At 45.9% G+C, this 20,178-nt stretch overlaps 1 protein-coding gene and 1 long non-coding RNA gene across 3 annotated transcripts in view; both read right to left on the bottom strand.

Moving 5' to 3' along the window:
- LOC135314628 (uncharacterized) overlaps positions 1 to 4,389 on the bottom strand; it is a 46,876-nt gene extending 42,487 nt beyond the window's left edge. The window contains exons 1-2 of the long non-coding RNA XR_010374121.1: positions 2,935 to 4,389; positions 431 to 493 (exon numbers count right to left, since the gene is read on the bottom strand). This is a non-coding gene — a long non-coding RNA (uncharacterized LOC135314628). The remainder of the gene's footprint in view (positions 1 to 430; positions 494 to 2,934) is intronic.
- Positions 4,390 to 7,532: 3,143 nt separating this feature from the next.
- The window catches only part of LARS1 (leucyl-tRNA synthetase 1), a 34,024-nt gene continuing 21,378 nt past the window's right edge, over positions 7,533 to 20,178 (bottom strand). For both annotated transcript variants that reach the window (XM_064458215.1, XM_064458214.1), the window contains exons 22-32: positions 19,743 to 19,806; positions 18,981 to 19,164; positions 18,651 to 18,741; positions 17,910 to 18,050; positions 17,190 to 17,330; positions 16,983 to 17,093; positions 15,719 to 15,829; positions 13,419 to 13,523; positions 11,542 to 11,637; positions 10,429 to 10,561; positions 7,533 to 7,922 (exon numbers count right to left, since the gene is read on the bottom strand). In XM_064458215.1, the coding sequence (XP_064314285.1) occupies positions 7,717 to 7,922; positions 10,429 to 10,561; positions 11,542 to 11,637; positions 13,419 to 13,523; positions 15,719 to 15,829; positions 16,983 to 17,093; positions 17,190 to 17,330; positions 17,910 to 18,050; positions 18,651 to 18,741; positions 18,981 to 19,164; positions 19,743 to 19,806 (1,383 nt within the window). In that variant the 3' untranslated portion in view covers positions 7,533 to 7,716. The remainder of the gene's footprint in view (positions 7,923 to 10,428; positions 10,562 to 11,541; positions 11,638 to 13,418; positions 13,524 to 15,718; positions 15,830 to 16,982; positions 17,094 to 17,189; positions 17,331 to 17,909; positions 18,051 to 18,650; positions 18,742 to 18,980; positions 19,165 to 19,742; positions 19,807 to 20,178) is intronic.

Here is a 20,178-nt window from a genome sequence, read left to right as displayed (position 1 = left end):
TTAAATCCAGGTTTAACATCCTGGGTTATTGGGCATTATCCAAGTTTAACATCCCTAAGGGGACGAGAAGCAGCAGAGAGAGACACCGCTATAAAATACTCGTGCATTTTATTTTTAAAAACAAGGCATTTTGCACGGTGGGTGGTGAGGGAGAAGGACTGGATGGCTAGAGAGAATCACGACTCAGGCTGACTCGCTGGGAGTTTTTTTAACCAGGACACCCGCAGCTAAGGGGGGCGTTGCTGCGGGGCCCGGTGGCAGCGCGCTGCTCCGGCTCTCGGGAGCAACGAGGGCCCCTGGAAGGAGCGAGGGGGGGTTTACGAGACGACCAAGGAGCAGCTTCTCCACCTCATCCTGCATGTCCTGCCGAGATCACCCCACAGCGAGAGTGAACTCGTGGGCCAGATCCAGACCCGAACCAGTGAATTACCCTGCTCTTGGGTGCTGGGGTAGCTCGTTTCAGCCGTGACCTGGAATCCTCCGCCCAGTCCACCTTCAACACAAGAAAAGACAGGTTTTGAGGGGTACTGGTCACCCAGGAGTTTCACCAGAAGCAGGATGCGAGGATGCTGGGTGGGTGCGAGCCCTGGGCTGCATCTCCCCCTTGGCTTGATCGTGCTCTTGCTCCCTGCCACCCTGGTTACACAGCAATGTATATTGTACAGCATCGGCTCTGGGCTATGCAGCTCTACAGCAGCTGCACAGGCACACACAACCCTGCTCTTATGAAGTACTTTAAAAACATGAGTAGTTGCTCGGAGCTGCCATTCCATTATAAAACAAATGCTGCTTTTCCCTCCACGCAGAACACAGGGCAATTCCTTAGATTTAACGCGTTAGTTCTGCTTTAAAAATGCATCAAGGTAACAGAAGAGGTTTTCAGATCAAAAAGGCATTTGGCTGCAGGGTCCTGCACACACCAGTGCAAACGGCGTAGGTGAGGGTGGGGGGGATCCATCTCCTCCAGGACTGAGCCCCAAATGAACCTTTCACGGTTACATCACCGCAACGAGATCACTACCGAGCGCGGCGCCCCGGGACGTTGAGCCCGGCTGTGGGCACCGAGCTGCAGCAGCGCCTCCGGGGAAGGGGGCACCCGACCAAACCCCCCGCGAGGGAAGGGCTCTCCTCACGCAGGGACCGGCTGCTCGGCACCGCTCCCCGGCTAAGCCCGCACCGATGGGCCGGGCTGCACCCCAGGCAGGACACCCAGGGCACTGCCAGCACCCACAGCCGAGGCAGAGCTGGGCAGCGCAGCACAGCTCCCACAGCCGGGCAGCGCCTTTGGGTGATAAGTCTGCACAGTTGCACGTCCCAAAGTTTTTAAGGCTGCTAGACAAGAAAAATCTCAGCTGAAGTTCTCAGATCCCCAACAGATTTACACCAGAGGAAAAGAGGGATGTCTCCTAACTGATCCGTGTGTGTATTTCAAAACCTTGCCTCAGTTCCAGCAAGTTCCCCGTGTTTATGGCAAAGGCTATCCCCAACACTGGATCGCGTCCCACCACACGTGGGGTCCAGGCGTCATCTCCCCTGCCAGGTGAGCTGCTGCTATTAAGTGGGAGATGGAGAACCCTTTGCTAGCTGTCTCTCCAACAGCAGTGAAGACAGACTTTGAAGTCTGTGCAACACTGCTGCAGCAGAAGGAAAGGAGAAGCAAGTACGAACTGCCCCATCCTCGGGGTACCCGGGAGGGCAGTGCTGACTCCCATGCCGGCGTTCAGCTTTCTCTCTCTGCTGTTGCCTGAAGTAAATTCAACAGAGCTTTGCTTTCACAGTCTCTTGCAATTCATTTGTATGGCCTATGTTTGCAGTTCAGGGGTAAAGACATCCAGCACAAAACACCACCTCCAGCAGAACCGAAGCTCTCGGACCTTTACTATGGAACCACGGTGATAAAATCTGTTTTATAACAACACTGAAGTACTTAAAACAATGCCTTATTATAACAACGTAATGCTTCCTGTCCTGTTAACTCATCGGTAAGTCCCTGTGTATGAAAGCCCTGCAGTACTTAAGTGAGTTCTTTAAAAATGCCAAAAGCTGGGAAGTAAGAGGGCCTCAGCCCTGCCACCGCGCTGTGATGAGGAGACTGCCTGGATTTGTACCTGTGAGAGCAGCTGGCATGGCAAGAGAACCAAAACCCACTGAAGGACGATGCTTTGGGCTGTACAGGAAGGATATTTTAGGTTGCACAGAGCAGAGGTTTGGAGGTCAGAGCTGTGCCCCCAGTTTTAAGCGATTAGCGCTTGTTGCACAGTCTCATGACCCAACTGATCCAGCCAAAAATGGAAACCAAACAAGCATCAGCCGGAACGACTGCTCAGAAGCCTGGTTTTGCCTTCCTTACCCGAGATCCCGGAGCAGGGAAAGGTGCGCGGCAGGAGCGGCTGCCCAGAGCAGGGCCCGAGGCCCCCGGCACCGCTGGGTCCCTGCGGACGCTCCGGCCCCGGCACTGCTTCGCCCCCTCGGTCATCTCGGGTCCAGCAGACACCTGCAAACCCCAGCTGCCACGTGTGCAGCCAAGGAGCGTTACAAACCTCCCTCCATCAGATAAGCAGCCCAGCTCTTAGAGGTGTCAGAACAAAACCCGAAGAACTATTTTCAGAGAGCACTGCTGAAGTGCTCCGTGCCTTTGAATCTAAATCACATCCTTAATGCAAATTAGTAGTTATGATTTTCTCCTCCTCCCACGTTATGAAAGACATAAAAGAAACCTGGAGGAAAGTAATGTGACCCCCCGCCCAAATAAAGAGGAAAGAAAGGATGCAAAAACCCAGTCTGCTACCAAAGAAATAAAATGTCAAAAGAAAGAAATTTTCTCCCTCTTAGACACATCTCTGCTTAATGGATCAGAAATTACCTGCCCCTGCTTAAAGTTCAGGGGAGCAACAACTGAATCCCCTTCACGCCACAGACAAAATGCAGATTTACCTCATCGCGGCTTTCAGCGGCGCTGGGGTACCCGGCCGGGGCACCCGCGGCACAGGCCGCTGCGCTTCCCTGCCACAGCTCTGCCGCAGGCGGGGGCAGCGGGGGGCACCGCAGACCCCGGCACACAGGCGGCCCCGCCGGTGGTCTGCGGGGAGGCTGCGCCCGCTGCCCAGCCCCGCCGGGGTCAGCCTGCGCCGAGCTGGAGCCCGGGCACCGCGGGTGGGACGGGCAGCAGCAGCAACAGGGTCGAGCTTGCTGCTTTCTCGGTGTTCCTTTGCTGCGGGAACTACAGAGGCAGTCGGGGAGTTACAAGAAGCCACGCACACGCCTACGGATTGCCCTGTTGCAGCAGATATCGAAGAGGTCCCCGCTGGCTGGCTCCTCCCAGGCTCCCCTGGTGCTCCGCTCTGCTGTGGAGGAAGGAACAGGGACACACAAAATTAAAAGATTCTGCCCATTTTTAATCACACTACATATAAGAAGTGGCCTTGTGGGGGAGGAAGGAAGATTCATGGGGTTAGTGCTACCATTTTGCTGTATTTTATACCAGCTCCCGTCCCAGGGTTCACTTGCTGCGGAGCTCCACACCGACCTCCGCCACCCTCCACGCCCGCAGCGAGGCCCCAGTGCTTCCAGCGCGAATTACGATCCCCGTAAGGACTTTAGCATCTCGCAGCTGCATCACCACAAATTACCCTCGGGTGCCAAAAGCCGTGCTGGCATCAGACCTCCGGCCCTCCAGTCCTTGTAACGTAACGAACCCGTCGCGATTGCGCTGGAAGGGGCTTCGGCGCCCATTTTGCCCGGGCGGGCGGTTTGGCCGGGTGCTGGTGGTGCCACTCTCGCACCGGGCTCCTGAGCACCGGCAGCGCGGAAACTGCCCGTGTGACAGGACGGGGGGCAGCGGGGCCGCGCGGGGCCGGGGGGAAGGGGAGGCTCAGGACGCCTCCAGCCCCCTCGCATTAAGCAGCCGGAGCCAGCAGCCCACCTCTGCAACTGCACCGAGGTTTGCCGCTGCCCGCGGGCAGTTCCAGAACCGATGGACACGGACGGTGATCCTCGAAAGTATGGTGCAAATACTAAAAAAGACCATTCTAAGGCAGCCTCCTGGTAGCTGTTCCTGGGCAGCTCTCCCCAGCTCAGCAGCTGGCATGCACCTCCAGCTCTCGCACGGTGATTTCTGCCGCTCCCCACTGCGGCGCAACATAATTCACCAAAGGTCGTGCAATCCTTCTGATACAATAAGGCACTGCTGAAGAATAACTGTTTCTGATTTAAACAAAATATAGATTCTGGCTACTTTGCTGGTGCCACAGAGTCAATAATTCTCTCTTCTGCCAGTGAAGCCTGGAGGGATTAATAAACTGCTTTGAACTGAATTCCTGAGTAAGAGGAGCCCTACCCAAGTCTCACTGCAGAGAGGAATTTTGTAGCAAAATACGCAAGAGTGAGCTTTCATTTCTCATCACCTACATGGTTTATATATTCTTATATATGCATATATATAAACCAGATGATTTATGATGTTAACGAAGGATGGGGCTCCCAACTGTACTCCTTCCTTGAGACCAGAAAGACAAGACATCCCATCCTCAGGCAGCGCAGCAGCACGGAGCTGCGCTGCGTCCAGCTTGCTGTGGCATCAGGCACTGCAGCTGCCGGCACGTGCTGCTCCTCTGAACTTTTAAAAATATTTTAACTTCCTTCGGTAAGAAACATCATTGATGCCTCGCAACACTTCGGAGAAAAGTGTCTGTGCGTTCTCCAGAGCGGCGGAAAAGCGACGGGCTCAAAGCCAAGGCAATACCCTGCGGTGCTACGGCAGGGAACTGGAAGAGCCGGGAAGTAGCACCAATAACCCTGTTCTTCACGGCCGTGTGTTCACCTACGCCAAAAACTGGCTCAGTTAAAAAGAAGAAAAAAGGTTCCCTTTCCAGATTTCTCTAACCAAAATCGTAACACAAGGACTACTAAGTAAGGCCAGAATTTTTTTAATAATGTGGGAAATCTAATACCAGGAAAGCCTCTTTATCCTGTTACTAGCTTTTATTGGGGAAAAAATGCACAAGAACCAGCATAGCAGTGACACCTCCTGGAAGGCAACAAACCATCCTAGAAAAAAAAAATCCAGCTTTTTAGCTCTATCTTCTTGCTCATTAACAATCAGCTGGGCTGATTCACTTGAACTGAGACTATAAGAAACACCACTGTTTAACTTGCCCCTGATGGCAGGAAAAAACCCAAAACACCAAAAAAAAAACCCCTTTATGAACCAGCTCTCCCAAACATCTGTGGGAAAGTCTTTGCTCTCTGGACAGCTGCCAGAGGGGAAAAGCACATAAAGAGTAAAGAAGCAATATTTATTGTTCTAAAACTCCAAACTAATTTTTATCTGCTCAGATTATCTGCCTGCTGCTTTGTCAATATATTAGGTGTTTATTGCTGTAATCCCTGCTTCTTGGATCTAAGAAAGCTGCTTTTGCATAAGGAAATTAAGGAAACCTTTCCGATCAGCTCGCTTCACCCGGTCCTCGGCCGCTCTCTGAGGAGCGCTGGCGATGGAAACGCACGTGCGTGGGAAGAGCACCCACCGAGAAGTTCCAAGGGGCAGCACGAGGGTTCCAGTTCCACACCACCAATGTTGCCTCCGCCGTCACGGATCCAGGGTCAGCCTCCGGAGACAACAGAGCAAATCTTGCGCCCACCCTCAGCCTGTTTGGAAACCGCGAATCCTTTCTCTCGTCCTCCGTAGGACACCTGCTCACAGCCTGCGGGCCAAATTTGCTCAGAGCGCCAGCCAAACAAGCGCGGTGTTTGAGACCCGTTTTGGGGAGCACATCGACCCCCCGCCACTTGGATTCTTTGTCGGACATTGTAAGCCCCTCTCCCCACGCTGGCGCTGCGTCACACTGTCACAGAGCTTACACGCTTACCCACAACAGAGCTGGGCTCGGCGGTCACCCATCACAGAGGGTATTTAAACTTTCCGCCCTGGTGCCCGCGATTCCTCCTCCAGCAAGCGCAGAGTTTGGATCGGGTTCCTGTTCCCACGATGACAGCGGCTCAGGAGGCTCCGCAATCACGGCACCGAAATACCTCGCCGTCCCACCACCGTGCTGAGCAGAAAGATGGAGTTCTCAAAGGCGTGTACCACAGCAGCACCGGCACAGGCATCTCCCCGCCACGCTCTGAAAACGAGCGCCAAACACCTCCTGAAACCAGCCACATGAGAGGTGGCACTGGATATGCGTGCTGGCGTTTATTTTTTCCAGTTTGGAAGGGAACTCAAGCCTCAGACTACACAAAAGCGAACCTTTAGCACAGAACCCAGCCCCAGGTGCAGCGGTGAAGGGACGCGACCGGCGCAGCGCTGCAGCCGGGTCCCCGCGGCCGTGCTGCTGCCTGGGCTCTTCTCTCCCAGAGGCTGCACCGAGAAGGCGGCGCCAGCTGCCGCCAGCCCAGTGCTCCGAGGGACGAGCTCACCGGGACCGGCCAGCAGGCACCTCTGCCCACCGCAGACATTCCTCCTGCCCGTTGGTATTCCAGCACCTTCAAAAGGCCCACCAGGGTTAGGGCTGGCAAAGTTTTTCTCCCAAGACCCTGCAGCAGCAGCAGTATTTAGCCTCGGCCCTTCCACCTGCCGCTCCCCAGCACCCAGGGACTGCCTTAAACGATGGAATCACCTTTTTTTCTCTTGACAAGCAAACCTGTTCAGAGAACTGCGTGATTATTTGCTTAGCAGGGCTGGGGAGAAGCAACAGCAAAGGGAAGCTCGTATTGTCCCTGAATAACCACAAAACCTGCCTTTTCAAAGGGATAATAAAGGGAGGGGCAGAAAACGGCACACTCAGCAGCGCTTGGCGCTCTCGGTGCAGTCTTGGGCTCTTGCACTGCTCTTTCCTCCCACACCGTAACATATTATTAGAGGAAGTTCAAATGTTAAAGCCATACAGAGCATCAAGAACTGTGAAACTGCCGAAGAGCAATGGTGCAGAACAAAGTATGCTGTTTGTCACCAGCCACCTTCACGAATTTGCAGACAGAAGTCCGGAAGCTGTATGTGGTGATTCATAACTCAAAAAAGGGAAAGAGCAGTCTGCGATAGCCCTGAAATTATCAAAAAAAAATCACAATTTAAAATCTATGAAAAGAACGCTTAACCTTTCTACTTAAAATAGATTTATGAATAGTTTTATGAAAGAATAAGAAAGGAAAAGTCAAGTCTTTAACAGCGTTTGCTACAGGCGCTCCCATTTTAAGAGCTGAGAAGCATGAAAACTTTCATATTTAACTCCTGCTTAAGAGTTCCTCAGCATCAAATTACTTCTGAACTGCTAGTCTGTGTAAAAGTGCTGTAATGGTGTTCAGTCACGTGGGTCACTGAGAAGTAAAATACTCAAGTGTGCAAGCAACTTCTCCCCCTCTATCACGGGAGATTTACAACCAGCTTCTCTACCCAGAGCCTAGCCTAGTTAGGAGGGAGCGGAATTCTGAGTGTGGCACTTGAGTTTGCTTCTGAAGCACAGCCACAGCCGAAGAAGAAGATTCGACGAGTTAACATTCAGGATAACTGTTTCTTTTCAAGAAAAGCCGAAGGGCCAGAGGAAAATATTTTATTATATCCATGTTTAAAAGAGTAGGGGTGAACCTGCATGCAGAATTAGGTTGGTATGGGTGGGCTTTTTTCATAGAACAAATTCTCATCTTTCTTCGTGACAAACGGTTTCAAAGTCACTCTATGAACTCTCTCACCGCCAGGGATCAAGCCAGGTATGCGCCAGTTTAATGAACGAGATAAACAATTGTGTCACCAATGTCCTTTGTCAGGCCATTCTCAGTAATGCGAACACGCTTCTCGTCCAGGTCGATGTGGAAGACGGCTTGCTCCGGAATAGGCGTTTTCTCTGCTTCTTCCTTGCCAAGGACTGGAACACGGCGTGGCCCAAGCACAGGATCATCAAACCTCATCAGCTTCACTTTAGAGAGATCTGCAGTAAAGAGACTGGCTAGTTAGGCTACGGGATCTACACAGAAGCTATAGTATCAACTGAATTGATCAAAGCCATACTTAACACTTGGTACTTCTCTATCTGCTCCAAGACAACACATTCTCTCGGGAGGAACATTCATGTTAAGATTTACACCCACTACAACGATGTCATTCAGTGGTTACACAGCAAGTTACCAGCAGAAATGGGGATAAACCACACAGAAATACCAACTCCCAATGCCACACTCCACGCACTAAATTTGCCTTACCTGGCTTTGGGACAGCTACCAGTAACTGAACAGTTAGGGTACCATTTCTGAGGAATGAATTTCGGACTGGGAGAAAGGAGAAGGTGAGAGCTGTTTCAAATACAACTCCCTGTTAAAATGCACCCTAATGAAAGACTGCTAAGCAGACCAAGAAAAGTCTCTAGGAAGCCTGGGATCTTTCAGCCAAGCCTTCCTCCAAGTACAGCCTTCCTGACCCTGTGCACCAACAGAACAGTGACACCTTCTGGAAAACACAGAGCGAGATTCATCTCACTTGTTTTCCATCATTTCAAAATACCCACCTAGCAGAAGGCTAGTAGACATGCACACACATCTGCTGCATATACAGTGCATTTCCCCTGCCTGTACTTTGCTACACACTTTATCATATATTCCTCTCTGTGTCCACCATCATCAGTATGTAGTTGTCTTTGTTCTACAGCTAAACATTAATATAAACACAAGCTGTTGAAAGATACAGAAAGAAAAAAAATTACTCTGCTGTCACAAGTTTTTGGATGAGGTCCAGTTCTCCTTGTGTACCCACCTCACAGTGCTTCAGATTTGTTTGATTCTTAATTCCTGCGTTCAACAAAAACACAGCTGCTGTTCCTTTAAGAAAGCTATTTTCATTCATTACACTGGCCAGAAACTTAATGCTTGTTTCAACGGTGTCTGACATGAAATTTTAACATGCTATTCTGTGTTTTCCTAAAACATCTTTCCAAGCAGGTGGATAAATGAGGAATACTAAAATTATCAACAAGTAGGCTAGACAACGCACTGCTGATTTCCAAGAAAAATAAAGGAAAAGCACCCACCCTGGAATACTGCTGCTTACAAAGACCACCTTTAGACTGCCAAGATACCACAAACACCTAAACTGACCACAGCAGCACTCCTAAAAAGCAACTTTATTCCAACTGCAACATGGCCAAACACAGGAAAGAGGCCAACCTTTTCTCAGTGCCACACCACGAGAGTGACAAAGATGAGAACAGCATCTCTCCTCTTCTGTCTTGTCAGTGCACATCACCTCAAGAACTTATGCGGCAGCAGAAAAGCCCTCCATGAAGTTACTAGACAGAAAACTCTTCAGAAAGCGAAGAAGCAAGAGCAGGCCAAGTAATTATTGGCAGCAATCAGGATTTTTGCCAAAAAATAAAAGGAACCTCCCTAGAGTTGGATTTTTTCCCACCGATGGAATTCAGGTTCCTGAACCACAGTACAGCAGCCACTTCAGAGCACTCGACACGCGCAAAGTAAGCGTCCCGTAATAAAAGGAGCGGCCCCAAGCTCTGCCTGGAGACCTTCATCGGAGCCGTCGCTGCATCACCACCGAGACACCAGCTTCTGGTAAGCGAGCGGTGACGGCGCTGCCAGACACAGCAGCAAGCTCTGGCTCGCCAGCCACTCTCGCTTGGGTCTCCGCTACTGGCAACCAGCTACCACCAGGGATGGAACAACAGCTGAAACGCAAGTCAGGTCCACAGGTGATGAAACGTTTTTGTCTTAATGCTTTCTATTGCCCATGGGCTGAGGGGTCTCAAAGAAACACTTCCAGTACTTACTGTGCCTCTTATAACTGCAGAGTTCAACGTTTAACAGCTGAAATAAAGTATTAGTGCATAGAGAATACAAGAGGAAAGAAACAACTCAGAGGATTCAGAAGGAATATTTAACTAGTTCTCGCAGAAGCTGCTAGTTCGAGTTTGGCACAAACAATGGTAATTGATCAGCTATTGAGCAATTCTTCAGTAATCCCAGTTTTAAGCGAACAGATAAGTTTTCCACTATGAACTGGGCCAGAAATTAGGAGCCAACGTAGCAACTGTTAAATTAATTTACCTTAGGCTTAATAGAAAAATAAATTTGGTAATTTTTTTTTTCAGCTCTGGGCTCCAAAATAGAAGTGGCAGCAGCTGCCTATACCCAGTTATGGGACTAACTTTTTTTCCTTGGAAATTCACAAGGGAAATATCATCATGTTATTCTCTGGCTGAAACTAGGTTTCTGCGTACCAGTGGCAGAACTAAAGACTAGGGAGGAAAACCCATAGAAAAGCCTGCCTATTTGCAGATTATCTCTTCTCTTGGTCACTCAGACACAAACCTTCTTTCTCCTTTCTAAGCACCTATGACAGCAGCACAAGCTTCAGCAGCTGTTCCCACTTCTCTCCCAGAAGCATTAATCTAATCAGCACATGACAGCTGTACACACACGCTAGTATTTTACCTTTGATTCCTCTGTCCATCTTCATTAAGCGTCTGATCACCGTCTCTCTATTGTCTCCTTGCCTGATTTCAATTTTTGTAGAGAAGTGGCCGTTTGATGGTTGGGGGTTCACCAAAAATACAGACACGCTGGGCTGTAAGAGAGTTAATACAAACATTAATGGAGAATCTGTGTTTGTGATCCAAGCCTCAGAGGAAACATGAAACTAAAACAAATAATCATCATCTATCAACAAATACTCTGGATGGATAAACTTCATTTAGAACCACGGACTGCCAGTGGCAGAACGCAAGCACTCCCACAACTCTTCAAAATGTAAGCCACAGTATACACAAGTTTTAGGACATATTTAGAGAAATTAATCAGATTTTTATGGTTGAAAAGTATTACAGCTAGAAATATTCATACACGATCCCACTGTTGCAGAGTTTCACTAATCTTACACGTTACTCACTAATTCTTCCAAGACTCCATGACGTAGCTGTAGGAACACTTTTGAAAGGTTTTATTTTTATGCAACCGAATGCCACTTATTAGCCTATTATAAACTAACAGATAAATATAGAAAGTGTTAAAAAACACTTTAGGATTCAGCAAACAGGTAATACAAAGTTTCACATGGAAATTTATAATACCTTAAAATAAGTATGATAAGCAACACAACAACTGCTGAATAACAGTGGCAAAGTGAGATTCAGCCACACTTGCACAAGCCCTTCTAATTCTCTGGTTTTGGCTACTTTTAACCAGAATTCAGTCTGCCTTATCTAAAGGCTGGTAGCTGAGGCATATAGCCAAAAGAAACAAATAGAAGAATATGCTAATGGTCAGGTCACCTGTTTTTAACAGCCTTCAGCCCAATCATTAAATTCTGCTGACTGGAAGAGCCTTAAAGCTAAGGTACAATCACAGTCACATTTAGGGCTCTGTACAGAGGAATTTTAAAAAATCATGATTGCTTCAGGAGATGTTTCTTGTTTTGACAGGGTGTTGAATCAAAGGCAAAAAAATCCGATGTTCATGTCTCAAAGTTTTAAAATAGCATATTTTGCTTTTGTTTGTTTGTTTTTAATTAAGTTTTCAGATTTCCAATATCTGAATTTCTGACTTTACCTCCGTTCTGAATATGGAAAATGGTTTTCCAGGACAGCAGTCTTCTTTTATTTTATCTTCTGCTTCAGAGGCAAACTTCACTTCAATGTGATCCAGCTGTTAAAAAAAAAAAGGGGGGGGAGGGACGGGTAGAGAAGGAAATAAACAGGAGTTTAATTATTTTGGAGGGAACAACAGGAGTCACCAGGCCTATCAAACAACTGTTCGCACAGTAAAGCAGAAAGTAAGCGTGCAATGACATAAAGCAACAACAGCACCCCCAAAATCACAGCATATTGTTTGGAAGGGACCTCTGAGGGTCACCTAACTCCCTGCTCGAAGCGGGACTACTGCCCACGCTGGACCACGGCCGCCTCCGAGGACAGAGGTCCCCCAGCCTCTCTGGGCACCCTGCTCCAACAGCACACTGCCGCCCTAGCAACACGCCTCTCCTCACGCCCCATCTCGGCCTCACAAGCTGCTGCTCCACCAGTAACTCCCAGCTACTGTCCCTGTTGGACTATCAGCCCACTTCCAACAAAGAGGTTGGCTTTCTCATCTTCGTAACTCTCCAAGCCACAGAAGATCTCTCCAAGATCTTCCCCTCAGCCAGTCGCAACAAGCCCACCTCCTCCAGCCTCTCGCGGGCGGCCACGCACCCTAGGCTCCCCCAGCCATCTTGACGTCCCTCTGCTCAGCAGCCTTTTTAAACTGGGGGTGCAGAGCGGGGGAAGATGAGGGGGGCACGACACCGACACATACTCTGAGCTTGGGCTCAGCAGAGCTGAGTGGAGATGGATGACTTCCCTCGACTTGCCAAACCACGTCCTATGTAGGCAACTCCCCCTAATGTAGGTCAACACGCAGCTTGGCTCATTTGCAGCGACAGCACACTCGCGTTAAGTTTACATTAATCTTGACAAGCCCACAGTAACCCCAAAGTCCTTCGCAGCAGAGCTGATGGCTGGCCAGCCAGTTCCAACTGACACAGAAACGTGGGTTAACACCACCCTGCTGCAGAACTTGACAACTGCTGTTAAACTTCAGATTTCATAGCCCAGTTCTCAAGCTTCTCTAGATTCTCCCACGTGAAAGATCACCTGTTTAACAGATCCACTGTTTAACTGCTCCCTCCCCCAGTTCAGTGAGTTTTGCAGATTTACAGATATTTTACAATAAAAAGTTGTCGCTCAGTCTTGACTTGGCTGTGATACAGGACAAGTCCAATAAAACCACATTTATTTCATACTGTACAGGTTACAAAATGGAGTTTTGCAATATCAATATATATGTATTTTGTAATTCTTCAAACAGGTGTAAATTCTGGATATCATATGAAGCAGCATAACTGCTACCAGACTGGCACCCATATTACTGTATACCATAGTTCTAAAAGCCCTGCCCAGCACGTGCTCCTTGAAGAAGGCAGGGTAATCTACAGTTAACATGCCACTGTAAGAGTCCAGGGATACAAGGCTAAGGACTCTGATCATCCTTGTTAGTAATGTCTTGAAACAGGTATCTCTTTCTCACTTCTTCAGCTGAAAAAAATGTCAGATACCGGTTGACTCAAGAGAAAAATGTCTCTTCAAAAGTGTCACTGGACTTTACCATCACAGGTACAACCCGTACTGCAGCAAAACCCACCTCTATTTTTAGGAACCTGTCTGTATACTACACACCTACCACTCTGTCTCATGCCTATATTTACAGATCTATACACCTGTATTTGACAAATTTAAACAGTGAGATCAAAACACAGAAAGCTGATAAAAAACTATTACTTTATCAATGTACACCCAGAAGTCAATGTAAAGAGGCATAGAGCCTTAGGAAAGGCTGGTCCTCCAGCTATCCTAATAAAAACCAAGCAATGAATATGCCAAGTATATACCAACCTCCAGGGAATTTGTCAGATAGACAATATTTTCCATGAGCACTGCACGTTCATCAAATTCCAGTTCCAGATCAAGAACACGTGAACCCTTCTTCTCCAGATTTTCCTGTCAGAGGAGGGGGGGCAGGATTAAAACCCTCTAAATTCTGCAAGTAAAATGATGCTTCAAAATGGCAAGCTATCTACATTAGTCATGAAAAGAATAGGCTTTTAAATATGAGAGCTCTCTGCTGGCACAACATGCTAACGTAGGAGCAATAATTTTCTCGTAACAGGGTTTCTTCTACAGGGAGTTAGTGACACTGATGGGAGGAGTAAGAGCAATTAGAACACATTTTTAATACAGAATTGAAAAGGAGTTTGACATTCACAGTTATTTATAATCCCTACTTAATGTGCAGGTTGAGAATTCACAAAATAAGTCAGCATTTCAGTGGTATTTCACAGCAGGAAACTCAGTCTTATGACCTAGTTTAAAATAAAGGACAGGCATACAACAACTGGACATGTTCACAGCAGTTGTAAAACAAGTTCTCTGCAGGGAAATAACAACTACTTTATATGTTAACATAAAAGTAACTTAATTAGTCCAGAAAGCCAACAGCAACAGTCACAAGAGAGAAAGTATTAAAGGCAATATAAAAACCATGTGAATTTTTTTTTTTTTTCAACTAAAACAGAACTTCCTCTTTGGAATTTAATCTGTCCCTTTCTTTCTTTCATATGCTGAGCCAGCTGTCTCCTTTGAAGCTCTGCTTTGTCAGACTCAGCATGGTTGTGGTTTCCTGGCTTCCTCGTCAGTTTAATGTGAAAGATTCCCTACATTAACGCTGAATTGCTTCCCTTTGTAAATCACAAGTTTCTTCTACATTTAAGCTCTCCTTTGATGAATAGGGAGCACAAGCAGAAATGCTCCTTGTACACCGGAATTGCTGAATAAATGGTTTCACAGAAAAACATACTGATCTAGGGAGTCTGAGCTCAGATGTTTCTACATCTTCACATGAAACTGCTTTCTGCTCTTCAGAAGTGGAAGGGTCGGTTATTGGGTAAGTCTCCGCGTGCCCATCCCCTGCACACGAGGGTCACCAACTATGCCAGACTAAGGACATCAAAAATCAGGCATGTTTCAGACCTAACACGCTTGTAGGACTGAAAGCTTGTCTGACCTTTTCCAACTGTATCAGTTCATCTAACCCATCACTACATCTCTTTACATGCTTCACTTTCACAGGAAGCTTCATAGCTGCTTCGTGCTCTCTGTTCCTCTGAAGGCTTCTGAGCTACCATGAAAAGGAGTAATCAGAATAACCCTAGAGAGAGGGCAAAAGAGCACCTCCATTTATAAAATATGGCAAAGCTTACAAATAGAAGACATTATTACATGCATTTTTAAAATCAAACTAAAGCTTAAGGAGGAAAAGTAATATTTTACACTCATTAAGATTTTTTCCATTACTAATCCCTCTCAACTTCAACAAATCATGAGTAGAATTCAAGAAGGTTTTAAATCCTACTCCACCCCCCCTATTTTTTTGTTCAAAATTTTGCTTATTCTTTATTCTTGAACCTTCCTAGTTGCTGTATTGGATTTTTATCTGCAACAGCAAGCACGAAAGTTTCTTAAAACAACGAAACCAGACAACCAACAAAGCCAAACGAACAAAAAAACAACACAAGCCAAGATTTTCACAGGCTTGCATGACTCCGGGAAAATAATACTGAGAAATGTTGGAATATTAGTGATAACATGAGAATGATAGACAAAATCCATAATTCCATTCAGGGCTCAGAACACCCCATTTTTTTCCTCCCTTAAATGTCATGCAATTTATTATCTCTAGCCTTGCTCTTAACTTTCAAATGTTGAGCTTTTTTTATGTGTGCAGAGAAACTCCTTATTCTCATTTCAGCCTGAAAAACTGGAAAAGTCAAATGTGAGGCATTTCAAATGTAGAGGAACCCACCTGTATTTGAAGCACAGATTATATAACCTGCAAAATACACAAACTACCAAGCCTCAACTGGACCGTTAATTCACCTGGGCCAATTCATGTAAGGGCATTTTTATTATCTCTTTCTTCCAGAGATGTCAGGGAAGTTTATAAACAAAAACATGAAGGTGCCAAATAAGCAAGGGGCAGGACAGAGACTGAAGTCAAAAGTTAGCAGGAGATCCAGGACTGAAATAAAGGAAACAACAACACCCGTGCATGAGGTCACCAATTATCACTGCCTTTGTCCGACATGTAGAGGAAAAGCTTTTGTGAATGAAACAAGAACTGTCCCTCTGACGCTCACCTTAATCATGGCAACGAAAGGCATAACCTTCTTCATATACTTCTTCAGCTCGGGCAAGGTGTTAAGCTCACTGGCAATTACTTTATTATCTGGCAGTTGACCTCCACTGACCTAAACATTGATGAACACCCATTAAAAAGCAGAGGTATCATTAAAAACACTTGCCCTTTAATACCATATACCCCTTTGTGCTTTCCTATAAATACCAGCAAGATTTATCATCATCATTGATTCCCCATAAAATATTTTCTCATCCCTTTAAAACATTTTACAAGTAAAACATTAAAACTCTGACACAAAAAACCAACCAACACAAACAAAGAAAACCCAAACCACCACCCAGGTAAGTATTGCCGTTCTGGCAACTCAGTATTATTCTGCATTGTTCCTTCTGGTGACTATAAGTATACTTATGTTTTCTACCAGAATGCATTTTAAATCCACATTTAAGCCTTATCACAAGCCCACTATTAAGCACTAGTTTCCTGAATTGTTTGGGTTTGACATCCAAAATTTAGATATTTGCAACAATCCTGTTTAGTGCATCAAACAGCAGATTTTAATGCTGATGCAGAAAAAGGCCTACAGAACGCCCAAAGGTTAATACCCCAAAAACAAACTTCACATGAGGAGTATTGGTTTATCTCAATATCGCAAGTCAGAAAAGCCACGACTCTAATCTACCAGCTACAATATTGATTTGTTCAAGCTGAGGAGAATGGTTCCTTGAGATGCCAAAAGCCACTCTCATCAGTTTCCCCATGTCAGAAGCACAGATTCCTCTGCTTTCAGAAAAGCTTTTTTTCCACTCATGACTGGTATATTCCATTTCAACATATTTCTCTAACATCACTGAGCAGTACACACCTATTCAAGGACCAAAACCACCCTTCTAAGCCCACCTGCATAGTAAGGCAGCATTAATCTGTCAGTCAATGCTTCCTCAGAAATATACTTGGGAAGAATATTTTAAAAGGTATCCACTTGCAAACGAAAAAAAATAACAGAACATGGGCCGCTTTTCACTCAGATTGTCAAAAAACAATGAAATCATACTGTCAAACCGATGATATTCCTCGGGACATTTTCATTAAGCACCAAAATTCATCGGACAGTTGTAAAAGCATGAAGAAAATTAAAACCATCTTGCTTTATATTTAAGTAATTTGGTAGCAAATTACAGCTTACAAGCTTTTTACAAAAGGAAAAAGAAAGCCCACGAAAGGCAGGTAAGCAGCCCAAAGAAACATGAAAAGGTGACCACCTGATAGTGCTTGCGAAGAACTGATAAGGTGGTGTGCTGCCACGGCGGGTAGTTCTTTGCCACGTAGATGGTACAGTGAGAAGGCTTCTGGGAAGGTTCTTTAGTACTTTTCTAAGGAAACAAAGCAAAAAAAATTAGGAAGGAGTCCTGAGGCAATACAGAATTATCAATTACGCACCCCCAGAAAGATGACCCGGCGCACTTCACCTTCCCTTTCACAGGTGCCATGTAGCTCTTGAGACGGAGTCGGAGGTCGTGAGCCGCTTCCATGAGGTACTGAGAGGAGCGAATTAACACCTCATCCACGGGACCTGCTGTCGGCCATGAGGCTCTCATGATGGAATCAGGCTTTGAGGAAAGGAAGAAGTGGCATGCACCGAGATGAAAATGCATCAGGATATGGTGGTTTTTCAAGCCATTATAGTGTGACCGGAAACTGGAGTTTAGACAGTTTGAACCTCAGCAAGCACCCAGCTATAACTAGGTTGTAAAAGAAGTATACAGCCACCAAGCATTTATTTGCAAGTGTGTTAAGGACTACACATACAAGTACACCTGCCATATAGCTACATAATTTCATTTACAATCACAGGGCGCTTAAAAACCCAAACCAATCATGTCATGTCATGTCATGACCAATTATGTCATGCATAAATGTAGGAATATTGCATTATTTGGGTTAACTTTAGATCACCTCTTTTTGAGCAGACAACTGAAGTGACTTGTATTAAAGTTGCATGTATCACCACGGTAACAGGCTAACGCTGATGTTCACTGTCCTATGGACAATAAGCTATCACAGCTCTTCATATTATAAGACATGTTTCTTCTTCTTGCACATAGAAGACATCCATAAGCCTGATACGAGCCTTAAACATCAGCAACAGCTTAGATCTGAACCAAATGACAGAACTGGAACATTAGTACCTTTCCCAGCAGTGACCAGATGTGCTCACACAAGTGGGGACAGATAGGAGCCAACAGCAGAGTCTGAACTTCGATGAAACGGAACACCAACTCTCCGTGCATTCCTTCTATCGCCAGCTCGCGGTATTTATCTTTCGCTGCCTGCAACACAGCCAGCGCAGCCACCATTAACGCACTCCAGCTGCCATGGAGAAACACTTAGAAGAAAACACACGCAATTCTTTGCTCTAATATGCCTTTAAAACGTAAGCAGCTTAGAACTCAAAAATGGATTATTACAAGAACTGTATTTTCCTGAAGAACCTGACTGTGAATCTGTCAGTTGGCCATTTGACTTTTGCATTCTTTTAAAAGTGTTTATGGCACAGACAGACAAAAATATCCACAACTGTGTATCAGGTACTATCACCCCGAATAGCTTGCATGAAGACACTGATAGGTACCAAGAAAAACGCAATGAATATGATCATTATACGTATAATTCAGCCTGCTTAATCATATTCCTGAATATCATAAAGGAGCCACATAAAGGAGTCTCTGTAATTCGTTAGGTGGCATGGTTCAGCAGACACTCTGGAGACATGGTTTATTGAATATATCAAAAAGCGCACTGCTTCCAAACAATTTTGTTGCTGAAGTATCTGGATTTCTTATGAAGAGTTCATTATTACAAAGGAGCTAAAGAAAGGAAACACTTTTTTTTAATAGTGGCTTTTTTAAGCAGCTTCTTGCTCACATTACCTGAAATTCAAAGAAGCCAGTTTTCAGGGCTTCCTTGAACATCATCTTCTCATAATTTTGGTCTGTCTTCATTATGCCTGCACTCATTTCACTAGGGAGGGAAGGGAAGCGAAGTGAAAACATCAATATTGCACAGTCTACCCCACATAATGGCAACACTGTGTAAAATAACACTATCAATGCCACCAGTGCAGCACAATCACGTAATCTGTTCTGTAATGTGGGTTTTTTTATGGAATTAATTTGTAGAAAAAAAACCCAAACCTACAGAGATGCTCCTTGCAGGAAGAAAAAATGGACCAAACTGTATTATTAGCCTTTGTACAGTACCTGGCGAAGACTCTGTCGTTGAAGGTGTTGGCAGGACCGCTTCTTAGACTGTCTCTGTTTGCAATCATCTCCTTTACCCACTCCACCCACGTGTAGAGACGAAGAATACCAGCATCCGCCATGGCTTCCACAAAGTTGGCATCTTCAACAGTGTCTCCAGCATCAGCCAAGGCTAATCGCATGCCTGAAAGAAACTGGATCAGCTAACATGGCTGGCATGCAATTAGCGGGTAGATACAGATGCAGGAGGCATGGGACTCAAAATTAATTACAACTAACTTTTCATTACGAGTTGATAAAATGTAAAGTGCATTTACAAACTGCCGGGCCAGCTAGAGAGAGATATCTCAAAGGACGCACTTTGCCCAGAAGAGGTACCCTGCCCTCCCTAGGAAGGAAACCAGAGAGACACCGAGAACCAGACTAGTACAACCACTGTCCATAAAACAAGAGCATGCAAGGAGGAACAAGGGCACACATGTATACACACGGTGTGCATCAACACGAAGCGTCCTATGTTTTGATCTCTTAAGTGAATGTGGAAGAATGAAACAGGCACCCTCTAAGAGGTCTCAACACCAGAAACAGGCATTGTGCTAACACATCCCAGTTTCCTAAAGAGTTCGGCTTTTCAAATAGGAACAGGTGGTAAACGGTAGATTGATTGCAATTCATTACTCCAATAAACCCACTGCTCCTTTGAGAGTCACTAATTTTAGTCATTTTGGCATAACTGAAAACCAGATACAGGTCAGAACATACCATCTGCAGAAAACTTGTCAACAGCTTGAGTTAGGGTAAGAAAGTTGCCTGTAGATTTAGACATCTAAAAGAAATAGAAGAGTCTTTGTTTTCTCACACATCCATTTTGTTGTTGGATAAGCAAGACAGATGCAACAAGGGTTTGGGCAAACTATTGAGAAAGTATTTTCTCATGAATCATAGCAAAAGCAGTTTGGTACATCTGAACTAGGTCTCGCAGTGAGAGCAGACTAAACTCTGCAAGCACTCACTTAACCCCTGAATGTTGAGCTTGTCTTGAGACTCGCACAAGTAGTTACTGCGAAGGTCCATATACACCACAGCTGCAGGGAAATGGCAGCTGCTCTCTGCATCACTCAGGTTCCACCCCAGACTTCGTCAGGCTTTAAAAAAATGGGACAAACTAGTACCAAAATTTAATTCTAGAAGCTACCTA

This window comes from Phalacrocorax carbo, chromosome 8, assembly GCF_963921805.1.
Source record: "Phalacrocorax carbo chromosome 8, bPhaCar2.1, whole genome shotgun sequence".
NCBI classification, from domain to species: Eukaryota; Metazoa; Chordata; class Aves; order Suliformes; family Phalacrocoracidae; genus Phalacrocorax; species Phalacrocorax carbo.
This window is presented reverse-complemented; position numbering and strand designations above follow the sequence as displayed.